The following is a 12,114-nucleotide window of genomic DNA, read 5'->3' as shown; positions in this document are numbered from 1 at the left end:
ACCCCCAACCAGTGAGGTCACAGCCCAGGGACCTAAGATCTCAATCCTGGGAAGAAAAGAGGGACTGAAGGAGGGGAGGAGAGGCAATGAAGGGACTGAAACCCTGACTTTAGGATCAAGCAGTCCAGCACAGGAGGTTGAGAAGGAAGGGGACAGACCAAGAGTGAGGTGTCACCTGAAGCCTTCTGGCCTTGACTGTGTAGGGAAAACATCTAGCAAAAGGAGGGAAGGAAGGGATGATTTAGAAGCACCTTTCCCAAGTCAGTCCCAGGAATGTGTGTGTGGTGAGGGGAGAGGATGTTCTGTGACCTTTTCCAGGTCACCGTTGTTTGAACCCCCTGGGCTGAGCCTGAACTAGAAGCTGGTGATGGCAGCTGGGCAGGCAGTGACCCAGTAGCTGGGACGAGGCTTCATGGGACAGTGGTGCTATAAGCTCTGCCTCACCTCCCCCACCAGTGCGTCACCTAAGCCAGGCCAAGCCCTGGAGCCTAACCTCTTCTCCTCTGCCCCCAGCATACTTGGGACCCAGCTTGAGGAGAGAGGACTACAGAAGAACACTAGGGGCCCAGCACCGGGAAGGGAGGGGTGGGAGAAAGGGAGGGATGACTCCATCCGAGCTGGCCTCCAAATTCTGTGCCAAGATCTGTCACCCTGCCACCAGAGCCTCTATATCTGCACCCCCGACTCCATCCCTGATCCTGACCTCATTACTTCCCTCAGGCCCCTTCTCTATTCACCAGCTCATCCCTACCCCATGAGTTCTCAAACCACCCCCATTATCTGCAACTGAGTCCCACAGCTTCCATCACAGCCTCCCTGACTGGATCTCTTACAGTGTCTAAATGTCCCCATCGCTGCCCTCCAAGAACCTATTCCTACTCCTAGCCCCCTAGACTCTATTTCAACCCATCCCCAGCCCATCATCCTCCCTCCTAAGGTGCTTTGCTTTGAGCAGAGAGATGAGACTTGATCTTCTTTAACATTCCATCATTCTAAGTGGATTTACATAGCTGTTCCCTATTTAGAAAGACCTAGTCATTCAGAGGGCTGGGGAAATAACCAAAACATATCCTAGGAGGTAACTGGCCTATGTCTCCAGCCTCTTTCCCTCTGTCTGCAGCTGCCTACACACTTACAGTCCTAGGTGACAGGACCTGAGCTTTTAAGCAAAAAAACAGGGAATCCCCAAGTCTGCCAGAATATTTAAGCCTGTCTACACCTCACACATACATACATAAACAGAGTTACACATCTATACACACATAATCCTGTAAATATACATGAATATAATTAATTCACATGCACATCTTAGAATAGAGTGTAAGCACCATGAGGGCAAGGACAGTGTGTTTTTCTGTGATGTATTTCCAGCCCCTACAACAGTGTTGGCACATAAGAAATATTTGTTGAAAGAACGGCACATAATGAAATAGGTACTTGCAAATAAATGTACACACACAGCTATGTACACATATAACAACACATCCATATATACAGTGCTTATGTACACAAAAATATGCACCTACATGGTTATCTACATACGTATATATACATTTAGATAATCCACACACATTACATATATTGTGATGTACACACATACAGGTATACATCATGTCATTTACAGTGCATGTAGACACACACATTACTATGAGCATATAGATATTACATATAGATATCACAAACAGATATCACATACCTACAACATATACATGTGCACCTTCACATACATAAATGAATACAAATCCAAGCACATTTTTACTCAGTTTTCCAGTCACTTTAACTGTCTCAAGGTCCCTAACCCAGGTCTGGCGGCCACAACCAGAAATATCCACCAGATGGCACTCTTTCACTATCCTCCGCTCCCAAGTGTTGCCAGATGTGTTGCCAGAGATGTTGTCTCCAAGGTATAAAACTCGGGGAGCCGATGTACCCCAGGCTCTTACCCTCCTGCTGCTATCCATGAGCACGGTGGACTAGTCCTTGGTCCCCAAAGTCTGCAGTCTCGGCCCTGTCTGAAATCAGGTTCATCCTCTTGGGCCTCCAGACTTCTGTTAGGGAAGCAGACTCTCCTTGGGATTCCAGTTCTGCTCAGCCCTTCAATCCACTCTGGTTCACCATCCAGCCAGGGTATGGGCTTCACCTGGACTCCCTCAGTTCAGACCAGCATGGCTCAAGGACCTTTGGAGCCTTCATAGTAACGAACAACCAGATTCGGTGGCCCTATTCCCCCAGACAGCCTGAGGAGGGAGTTGGAGTCAGAATCATTTGAACACATGTGGCATCTATGCACCTGTACACACAGCCCCCTTCGGTGTACTCCCCACATCCTGCCCTGGGCCCAGCCTAGGTGAGCCAAAAGCGAGGAGGAGAATGACCAGGCCCTGGCTAGGATTTAGTACTCTCGGCCTGGGAAGGGCTGGTCGCAGTTAATTCTTCTTGCCCCATTCGGTCTTGCTCCGGACCACTGGTTCAGAGCCGGAAGGAAGCACATTGGCTCATCTTAAAACCCCGAGATGGAAGAAGTAGGATGAGACAGAGCCTCATCTGCCTCCAGACCTGGACCACTTTCAGGAGAGCTTTCTCCTGAAAGCTCTCCTGTCGGGTGTAAGCAACCCAGGACGAAAAACCCGAGGAAGACTTGGAAACCTATGGAGAGGCGAAGTCGGGAGTTCTGGCAGAGGCTTGGCTTCCCCCTCCCTCTCCCCTCTCCTCCCCCGGGAGCGGTAGGAAATTATTTATTAAAACGCCGCCCGCGTTCTCATTTATTTGCGGTGAATAATCCTCGGCATCGCAGCGCGTTTATTAAACCTTTCTAGTCCCCGCATTACTTTAATAATAAATCGCGTGTCACTTTCCAGAGATGTTATTAAAGTCCGTCTGCTAGAGCAGAGGAGGGATGTGAGGCGGGGTGGGGGATGGCACAGCAGGGGTTCCTCCTATTCCAGGCTGTGGGGCCTGAACCAGAGGGGCTGCAGAGGGGGAAACTGGGGCTATGAGGAGGCTGCACCTGAACATCCTACAAAGTTGGAAAAGCGATTGAAGAGTACGGGTTCTGAGAGACGCGTGTGACCCTCTAGGATCGAGTGGAGCCTGCACTCGATAAGCCCGCCAGGGGGCGCCTTTGGAGCCCAGCTGGGCGGTAGTCGCCGGCGAAGAATAAACCAGGGACGACAGTCTTGCTGCCCACGGTACCCACAGCCTCGTCCCCTCTTTCGGCGCGGAGCAGACCTCTTTCTGGTCCAGACGCTGAACAGCACAACCTCCCTACCCATGCCACACCGCTCACATCCCTATTTCTACTTTCTCAGTCGACTTAGGATTCATCCCAAGTATCCAACCCGCTCAAGCTGTTGAACCCAGCTCCTGGAGACGCCAGACTCCAGCCAGGACTTGGCACTGAAAGTTGTCTTTTACCTTATCCCAGGGGGAGCCCTAAGGTTCCGCAGGAGAGACGTCCAAGCCCTTGTGTTGGGGCTCCGGACCACGCCCCTCCCAAGAGGCTGAGCTCCCTGCTTTGGGCCCCAGAAGACAAGCTCAGACACTGAGCCAAATGTGACTTCTCCTGTTGTGGCGCCAGGCTCTGGGCGGAGCCCAGGCGCATAGGAGGCCAATGACATTCACATACAGGGTCTTGACTTCACGAACTTAAGCTTTCATTTTCTCTTTCAGTCAATAAACACTGTGTCTCATCAGTGTTCCTGGGCTAGGTAAGGAGAGTGTGGAGAGAGATTTCCGGAGTGAAAGGCACGTCTCCATGAGGGACCTCCAGCCAGGTAGGGCATGGCACAGTTGGGACAGATAAGGAAACAAGCTTACTATGACTTTTTCTGGGTTCAGCGGGAAAATGGGTGTGTTGGTAGGGGAATCTAGGGTGCAGCCCATACATGTGACTGAACTTCTCCCTCATTCCAGTTTATGCTTTCAATCTGGGTCCTACCCACATAGACCTGGTTCCTCACTCTGCCTGGGGAGGGGACAGAGGGGCAGGCGATCTATCTTTAGACCCGCCCCAGTGGAGTGCAGACCAGGAGGTTACCCTCCCTCCAACCAGATGGCTCCAGCCTTCCACCCTAGAGGGTGGGCCAGGCCCCAGTGTAAGCTTCCTCTACATCTGGCAGGCATGTGCTTAGAGACACGCTTCTGGAAGCCAGAGTCCTACTACCCTGGGAGGCCTCCCAGAAAAACGCAGTCTTCATGTGCAAATCTGCATGAACCATCTGCATCTCAGCTTGTTCATAAATCTTTATTGTGTGCCTACTGTGCCTAGTCCTGTGCTAGGCATTGTCCAATACAGAGTGGTATAAGATATGGCGCTGCCCTCATGGAGTTTCCAAAAGGACAGGAGAAATTAGGCATGACCAAATGTCCATCTTACTGCACTGAACTAAATCATGCTCCATCGTGCTCTCCTGGACAGCAGATGGCAAACAGTAAAGAGGACCTTAGTAAGTACAATTTGGACTTAGGAAAGAGAAAATCTCAAGAAGGTGAGTTTGAGGAAGGGTAAGTTGAGGTTAGACAAAGATTGGCAACTAGGAAAATAACAGCAGGATCTGTGAAGAAGAGCACTTTAAAGACTGGCTGAGCAGGGCTGGAGCAAATGCTGCCAGAAAGAAGTGGAGGATCCTGGTGTCTGCACCCCTTTGTGTCTGCTCTGCTCCCCCCAACCCCCACCTGGCTAAAGACCAGCAGGCAGCTGTTGCCTTCCTCCTGGCTGATCTACTCAGGAGACTGTCCTGGCCAGAGCATCTCCTGCATGGGCTCCTCTGCATCCCACCTCCCCTAGTCTCAGCTTCTCTCATTACCCTCCTCCAACTTTGGTCCCTCCCACCCACTGCCACATCTTCCCTACTTCAGGGCATTAAAGTAATCAGTGAAGGGGCTCTGCTCCCCTATTCCAGTTTTTTTTCAAGAGCAGGGATGAAAACTATCCCCAGTCACCCACCCCCATGGGCCAGGGTTCCGGACCTAGTAGTAATCTTCGCCCTCTTCACTCTCAGCCGCCTCCTCAGGAACCAGGTACAGGGATGACAGCTGGGGGATGCCTGTGGAGTTCAGCTGTTCTGCAAACACACGTGGACAAAGGAGAGAGAACAGGAAAGCAAGGCTGTGAGTGCCTACGTATCCCAGTCTGTGGGAAAGCCATGCTTGTGTGTGCACCCACATGTACATACACACATGGATGCACATTCAAGGCCCCAAATCCACTAGCATTCCCCCAGCCCCCAGAGCTCAGGGCTCCCACTTACCTGGTGTGAGCACTGTCAGGCTAGCTGAGGCCTCCACCTGGCCTAGGGCATTGTGGGCCAGGCAGCGGTAGGTGCCCTCATCGCTGGGACGCACAGCCTGAATCTGCAGCCAGCCCGTCACCTCAAATCTCTGGGGTCCACCCCTAAACTGGAGCCAGAGGAGGAGTCAGCAGCATGCTTCTAGGGGGGGTCTTGGGCTGCCCTGGGGAGGCCTCTGCTCCCTGCCCCTACCTGCACAGAGATGTGGGGGTCATCCCCCGGCAGCTGAATGTCCAAGCCATCCTTTCTCCACTCGATGGAGGCCATGGGATAGGCAAACACCTCACAGCCAAAGATCACATCCTGCCCCGTCACATTCCAAATGTCATATGGGTGCAACACTATCTGGGGCTCTGGGGATGGAGGTGGGAGGCCTGAGAACAGGATGACATATCCAGCCCAGCAAGGCCCCATAGACAAACCATTGTGAACATGTTTGTGAAGGAACATAATATATATGGAGGTAAATAAACATCCATAAACAGGACAAGGCACATATACACAGATATATACAAAGATGCAGGTACACACAAGGGTAGGAATGCAGAGATGGAAATGTACAGGTAGATAAGATGCACAAACAAGCATTGAGACCCACACTTCAGCTTGACAGCCACACTCTGTCCCTGATTGCTCCCCTGTCCTCATTCCACCCTCTGGGCCCCTATCCTGCTGTACTTGTAATCAACACCTCCCTCTCCCACCCCATCCTCCCCCTTCTGCAACCAAGTACAGTTGCCAAAGGCCTGAAGAGCAGCACTTTCCCCACCCCATCCTCAGTGGGGATCATGTGGCCAAGGCAGAGACCCTGAAACTGATCTGGGCAGTGGGCAGAAAGCCTAGCTGTGGGGGAAAGTTTTGGGACCCCTGCAGGGTGTTTGTTTTCCTCGCAACTTCAGCAAGCCAGACCCCTCAAAGGGGCTCCGGAAGTGAAAGCTACTAAAGCTGCCAAAGAAAAGTTGAGACTTCAGTGGCCCTCAACCCCCTGGGATGAGGGAGGGAGGGGAGTTAGAAGAGCCCCTTCCTTCATTAATCCCTAAACGCAGAAGAAGGTGGGGGACACGGAGAGAGGGGGGGAGACTGGATTAACTAGGCTCTTGCTCTACTTGCCCTATGAAGCCGCTGCCCAAACGAAACCTGATTGCATCTCACAGGAACCCGTCTCCCTGTCTGGATTCCAGCGGTCTGGGCAAAGTCTGAGAATCTCTTCACTCGATCAGTTTTGAAGCCAAGCGTCAGCTATGCGCCTGCTCCCTCAGAGAGTTGGTCTCTGCCAACCAGGTCTAGAGCTTTCACGCGCCTCAGAGCACGAAGTTTATCGACAAGGCTTAGGACTCGCACCTTCAGGCTGTGGCCCTTGCATACCAACCCTGACAGCAGATTTCCTGGCCTGATCTTTTCCCGCTCCGCTGGCCAAAGACCAGTGCAGCTGGGGGTCGGGGAGCAATGCCTTGGGGAACCCCAAGTGCCGGCGGTCAGGGCCCCGGGCCACGCGTACCCGATTCGCAGGGCCCTGGGTGCGCCACGGTGAGGTTGGCGTCCGGTCGAGCGCGGGCCGCCTCCTGCAGGCGGCAGATCTGCGCGTAGGTGCGGCCGTCTGAACCGCAGAGCGGGCGCTGCGAGCGGCAGGCGCACAGAGGCTCCGGCACCTCTCCGCGGCTCAGGTCGCCGCCTGCGTCCAACCGGCACTCAAGCTGCTCGCCGCAGCGCCCGTAGAAGTGGGCGCTGGGGTCCAGGTCGCAGAGCTGGCCCTCGAGGTTGGCGCATTCCCAACAGCAGCCGCACGCATCGCGCACCCGGCCGGCCAGGCAGCCCCGCGGCGCGGCACACTCTTCTGGCCGGCAGGGAGCGCAGCCCTCGCCCTCCGCCAGCAGCCGCAGCCAGCCGCGTCGCAGGTAATCAGGACCCGAGGACGCCCGCGCGCCAGCCAGGGGCGGCGTCTGCACTACCATCAGTAGCAGCAGCAGGGGCAGCACCAAGGCAGCTGCGGGCGGCTGTGGCATGATTAGCTGGAAGCCCTGCGAGCACTCGGGGCATCAGCGCGTGCGTGGCACCCTGCCGGAGAGGGAAGCCAGATCAGGAGGTCAGAAGCAACATCACTGTTCCTCGTACCCCCTCCCCTGCTACCTGGGAGTCAAATAGACCCTCAACAGAGAGGCAAAGTGACCTCTAGGGGTCATCCAGTTATACTGGGTGGTAACTGATTGGGCTGGTCTTGGAGTTTGGAGAGAGGTGAGAGGAGGGGGTGATAAAGTTCAGACACACACACACACCCCCCACCACCAACCACCATCACCATCCAACTCTGAAGCTTCCTGGCCTAGAGGCAGATGGGGATGGTGGCCTCAGGAGAAGTAAGGAGTTGTTAATAAGGGTAGAAAGGGAATAAGGTGTTTGTGTGGGGGGTGGGGGTGGGGGGTGATGGCTTGGGGCCCAGAGAGCTCACCTAGTGGCCGGGATTAAGCCCTTCAGAACAGCTGTGACTCCGGTCCGAAAAAACTGGCAGTGGAAAGAAATCTTGTGGGCCTGCTGGCCACCTCTGCTCCGACCTGAGGATCTCTGAGAGTCCACGGACTTGCACTCAGAGAGCAGCTCCTCCGCCTCCTCTCCCCGCCCCTCGAAGTCTCACACCCCACCTCCTCCCTGTTTCTGAAGCTGCCAATTTTATGCAGCCGCACGGGACCCTCCTGAGCCATTTCCCCCTAGCCTGGGCCAAAGTCACAGTAAGAACAGAAGAGCAGTAACCGGACACCCAAGTTGGAAAGGACTAGAGACAGGGTGGAGTGAGGGTTAGGAGTAGGGATGAGGATTCGGGGTGGCTGGGAAGCTTCAAGAGTTGACTGAAAGGCTAGGCCCAGTCCCATCTGACTCTACAGTCCCATCCGCTAGAGCAGCTGCATAACGGGCGGCAGGTAGGTGCTCGGGTGCCAAGTTGAGTGCTCCTGGAGGGCAAGGCCAACCATCATCGTCTCCCCGCATCCCAGGGCCGGCTTCCCAGGGGCGATTGCAGGTTTGTCCATTCCGCTTCCCCACCAAGGCGCCGACCTTGTCTCGGCACTTACATCTGCCTCCTCACATGTGGCCTCCTCCTCCTCCCTCCCCACATCCGGCAGGTGCTTCAACCCGTTTAGGAGCGGGGTGATTAGAGGTCTGAGCCAACTAGCAGCCACAGGGAGAGGTGGGCGGGGCGCCTCCCCAGCCGGCCTCGCTCCGAGTCAGAATTACAGTTTGTGGTTGTGAAGCTGGCAGGGCCGGAGACATTCGGTCTCGCGACGGCCACCAGCGCCACCGTGGCACTTTGGGCTGGGGGCGGGGAGGAGAACATTCCTGGAGGTCCGCCTGCGTTACCGGTGGTCTGCCAGGCCCCGCCCCGGCCTGCTCCAAGCGGCTTACGGAAGCCACGCTGCAATCCAATTTGTAGGGGGCAAAAACTGAGCTTTGCAGCCAAGGAGGGGACAACATTTGGTCACGCTCGGTCTATGAGAACCTGGCCCCGGGAGGCACAGCTTGAGTATGGTTCTCTGAAGCAACCTCGAAGTTTGGGGCCGGGCCTCAGCCTCGGGCCCGCCCTGGGGGATCGGCTCCGCATGCGCACTAGGGGCCCGGGAATCCAGCTCTCGGAAGCGGTCAGTGACTCTCCCTCCGGACCCGAACTCGGCCAAGCCCTTTTACTTAGGGGTTCCCTAGCCGCCTACACGTCACTCCTGAACAGACGAGCTCTAAGATGGGCACTGGCATGCACACAGTCACCTGGTCTCTAAAACGCGAAAGAGGGAAGAGAAGCAAACTTCACGCGAGGTCTCGCAACTGTCGCGAGAATCAAACAGGAAGTGTAGGAATTCAGAACAGGAAAAGCCCGCGGGTTTTAAACCGGAAAAAGAATGGGTGGAGCCAGGTGTGGCTGACAGTTGTGGGTAATGCCCCTAACTAGGTCCCGGGGGCAACTGAAGTGTCGACCCGGGGCAGAAGGGAACAGTAAGATAACGGCAGAAAGTCCTGGGGAAAAAAAAATAGGTTTGGGTGGGAGGTGGGGGTGGTACTTGAAGTTGCGGAGCTGACTAATGGAGCAACACAAGGAGAAGTGTGGCTCTTTCTTAAAAAATACCTTGAGGGAGGAGATCGAAGTCCGGGATACAGAGCGGAAGCAAGCCGGAATCTCTTAATGAATTGTTACCGGCTTCTAAAACCAAGAGCCAATATTTAAATAACAAACTCCACAGATCTATAAACTCTTCATTTACCCCACTTTACTGTAGCCGATTGTTTACTTTCAGTCTTTGCTATGCTCTTAGTGTCTGGTATTAGGAATTGTGCCTAACTCACCACTGTATCTTGTGAACTTAGCCCCACTCCTAGAGGCACAGTAAATTCTTGGTAAATATTTGTGGATTAAATGTGAAAGACTTTTCCTAAGTGTGAAAGTCAAGTTTACCTGGATTATCGGAGTCGCTGACAAAGGCTGGATAGACAGGGAACCGGCGCCCTCTGGTGGTCAGGCGGTTGGAGACGCAAACATGACCGAGTATACAATGGGCACCAAAGATGTTGACTATACAAGAGTTATTTAAGTAGAGATTTGTTCCAGGAAAACTCTACATGTTGTAAAAATACTGTTAGAAGGGAATTTTTGGCATAATATAATTTTAAAGTCTCAATACTTCCCAAGATACTCGTCATCTGACACTTTATCCATTAAGGCTCCAAAACACATTCAGTAATAATCTAGTCACATAAATAGTAAAGAAGTAGCCAAAATTTTTGCATATTTATAGTTTGAAAATGTTGACTCGATTTGATCAGATCGTGCAAAACTGGTGGACTATGGGAAAAGGAACCTCTTAATTCAGATGATGTGAGTACTGCAAGGAGACAAGCCAGGTGGCAGCATCCTTTGCATCAACATGAGGGAGACTCAATTCAGAGGAGGAGGGTGAAGTTAAAATTTCTTGAAGATCAGATAATCCTGCCTCTTTCCCCTTCTCACTCTTTCCTGTAGATGCCTGTACTGAAGAAGGAATGAGGTATAGAATGTAGTTTGCTTTCCACTGTGAATCATACATAGCCTGGAGTAAACAGGTTACCATAACTTCACTTTCTTTCAGCCACTAACCCATGAGATAATTGTTAAATATAATGATAGAATGAAATGGGTCCTAGACAAATGAACAACATAAGATGAAACAAGTCATAAAGGATCATTAACTTGGTAAGAAACATCTTGGGAGGACCCATCCATTCTAACCTGTCACTTCTTGAACCCTGGTTTGACACATCTGGTGAAAGTAATATGGTTGCAACTTTAAGGAAGAAGCAGAAGTGAAACAAATGATCCGGACTGACCCATTAGAGATGGGTATAGAGGAATTGTGCTTCCTGTGAGCATTAGAATCAGTTAAGTCAAAAAAGGGCTCATCATAGGTAATTAAGAGGAATACCTTGCAGCTACCTACTATGACAAATAGATGAACTCAGTCAAAATGAAAAATATGTGTAGGAAAATAAGGTTAAGTGAAAAGGAGAAGTATTTGGATACTGATCACAGCTGTGTAAATATTTATCATATATATCATCAGTAAACACCGTAAGAGAATCTGGAATGAGGCAAATGGTTGAGCGTAATGTTCACTATTCCTCTTTTTGTAAAATTGTTTTTCATAATAAAAAAGTAGAAGCTATTTTTATAAGTAAATTAAGATGTTGAGATAAATGTAGAAAGTTGGGACAGCCAGGAGGGGGGATAAGCATTATAATTTAGCTACAAAAAATGTTACCAGATGAAATTTGGAATATCCGGAAGACGAGTTCTCTGTAATATCAAGGCATTAAGGCAAGCTGAATGAGCTTTAATATATGTAGAAAGAAATCAGGTGAAAATTTTCTTGTTTACTTTTCTTATATCACAGTAGGCAATTCCCCCCTAAACCCCCAGTTTCTCATCTACCTTTGAGATGGAAACCATAACTCCATCTGACCTGACGACCACATTTTATATTGATAAGCTTAGAAAAGATGTTTAAATCATTAAGACTCTTTCTACATTTCTGTTCTCTTTGTTTTTAACTTCCTTTTTCCATTTTGAAGTATAAGGAAGACACGGAGAAAAATGCACGAAATAGATGTGGAGTTTGATTAATTATTACAAAATGAACACTCATGTGATCATCATCCAGGCCAAGAAATACAGCATTGTTAACACCTCCAGAAGCCCCTATCATGCCCCCTCCCAATCATTAATCCCTCCATTTCCCCCTAGATAACCACTTCTAACCCTGTATGCCAATTTTACTTGGTTTTGAAATTTATATAAATTAGGATACACCCAGGAAAGGAATTGCTGCTTCATGTGATATGCATATATTCAACAATAGTTACTGCCAAACCATTTTTCCAATGTGACTGTATCAATTTACATAGTCACCAGCACTTTATGAGAGTTCCCATTGTGCCACATCCTTGCCAACACTTGGTAATGTTGGTCTTTTTAGTTTTAGCCATTACATAAATATTTTAGAGCCTTAGATTCTGTGATGACCAGGATTTCTTCCCTTAGATTTTTAAAAAACCTTATTTTGAAATAATTTTAGACATGAATAGAAGTTGCAAGATAGTACAGAAAGTTCCCCAAGTACTCTTCACTCACCCTACCCCAATGATACTATTTTATATAATCATAGTATAATTATCGGAACCAAGACATTGACATTGCCACAATACTATTAACTAAACTATGGAGCTTAATTCAGATTTCACTAGTTTTTATATGTGTGTGTGTGTGTGTGTGTGTGTGTGTGTGTGTGTGTATCATTGAAAATTTATCCCATGTATA

The 12,114-nt window shown here is 50.7% G+C and overlaps 1 protein-coding gene across 1 annotated transcript; it reads right to left on the bottom strand.

Moving 5' to 3' along the window:
• Window positions 1–4,224: 4,224 nt before the first annotated feature.
• KAZALD1 (Kazal type serine peptidase inhibitor domain 1) lies at window positions 4,225–7,325 on the bottom strand. Its single transcript, XM_010974513.3, is given in 5 exon segments — window positions 4,225–5,063; window positions 5,250–5,397; window positions 5,481–5,641; window positions 6,787–7,297; window positions 7,299–7,325. Coding segments are annotated over 5 exon segments (942 nt in total). The 3' UTR covers window positions 4,225–4,968.
• Window positions 7,326–12,114: the final 4,789 nt, after the last annotated feature.

This window comes from Camelus dromedarius, chromosome 8 (genome assembly GCF_036321535.1).
Source record: "Camelus dromedarius isolate mCamDro1 chromosome 8, mCamDro1.pat, whole genome shotgun sequence".
NCBI classification, from domain to species: Eukaryota; Metazoa; Chordata; class Mammalia; order Artiodactyla; family Camelidae; genus Camelus; species Camelus dromedarius.
Note: the sequence above shows the minus strand (reverse complement) of the source record. Positions and strands in the feature narration are given on the sequence as shown.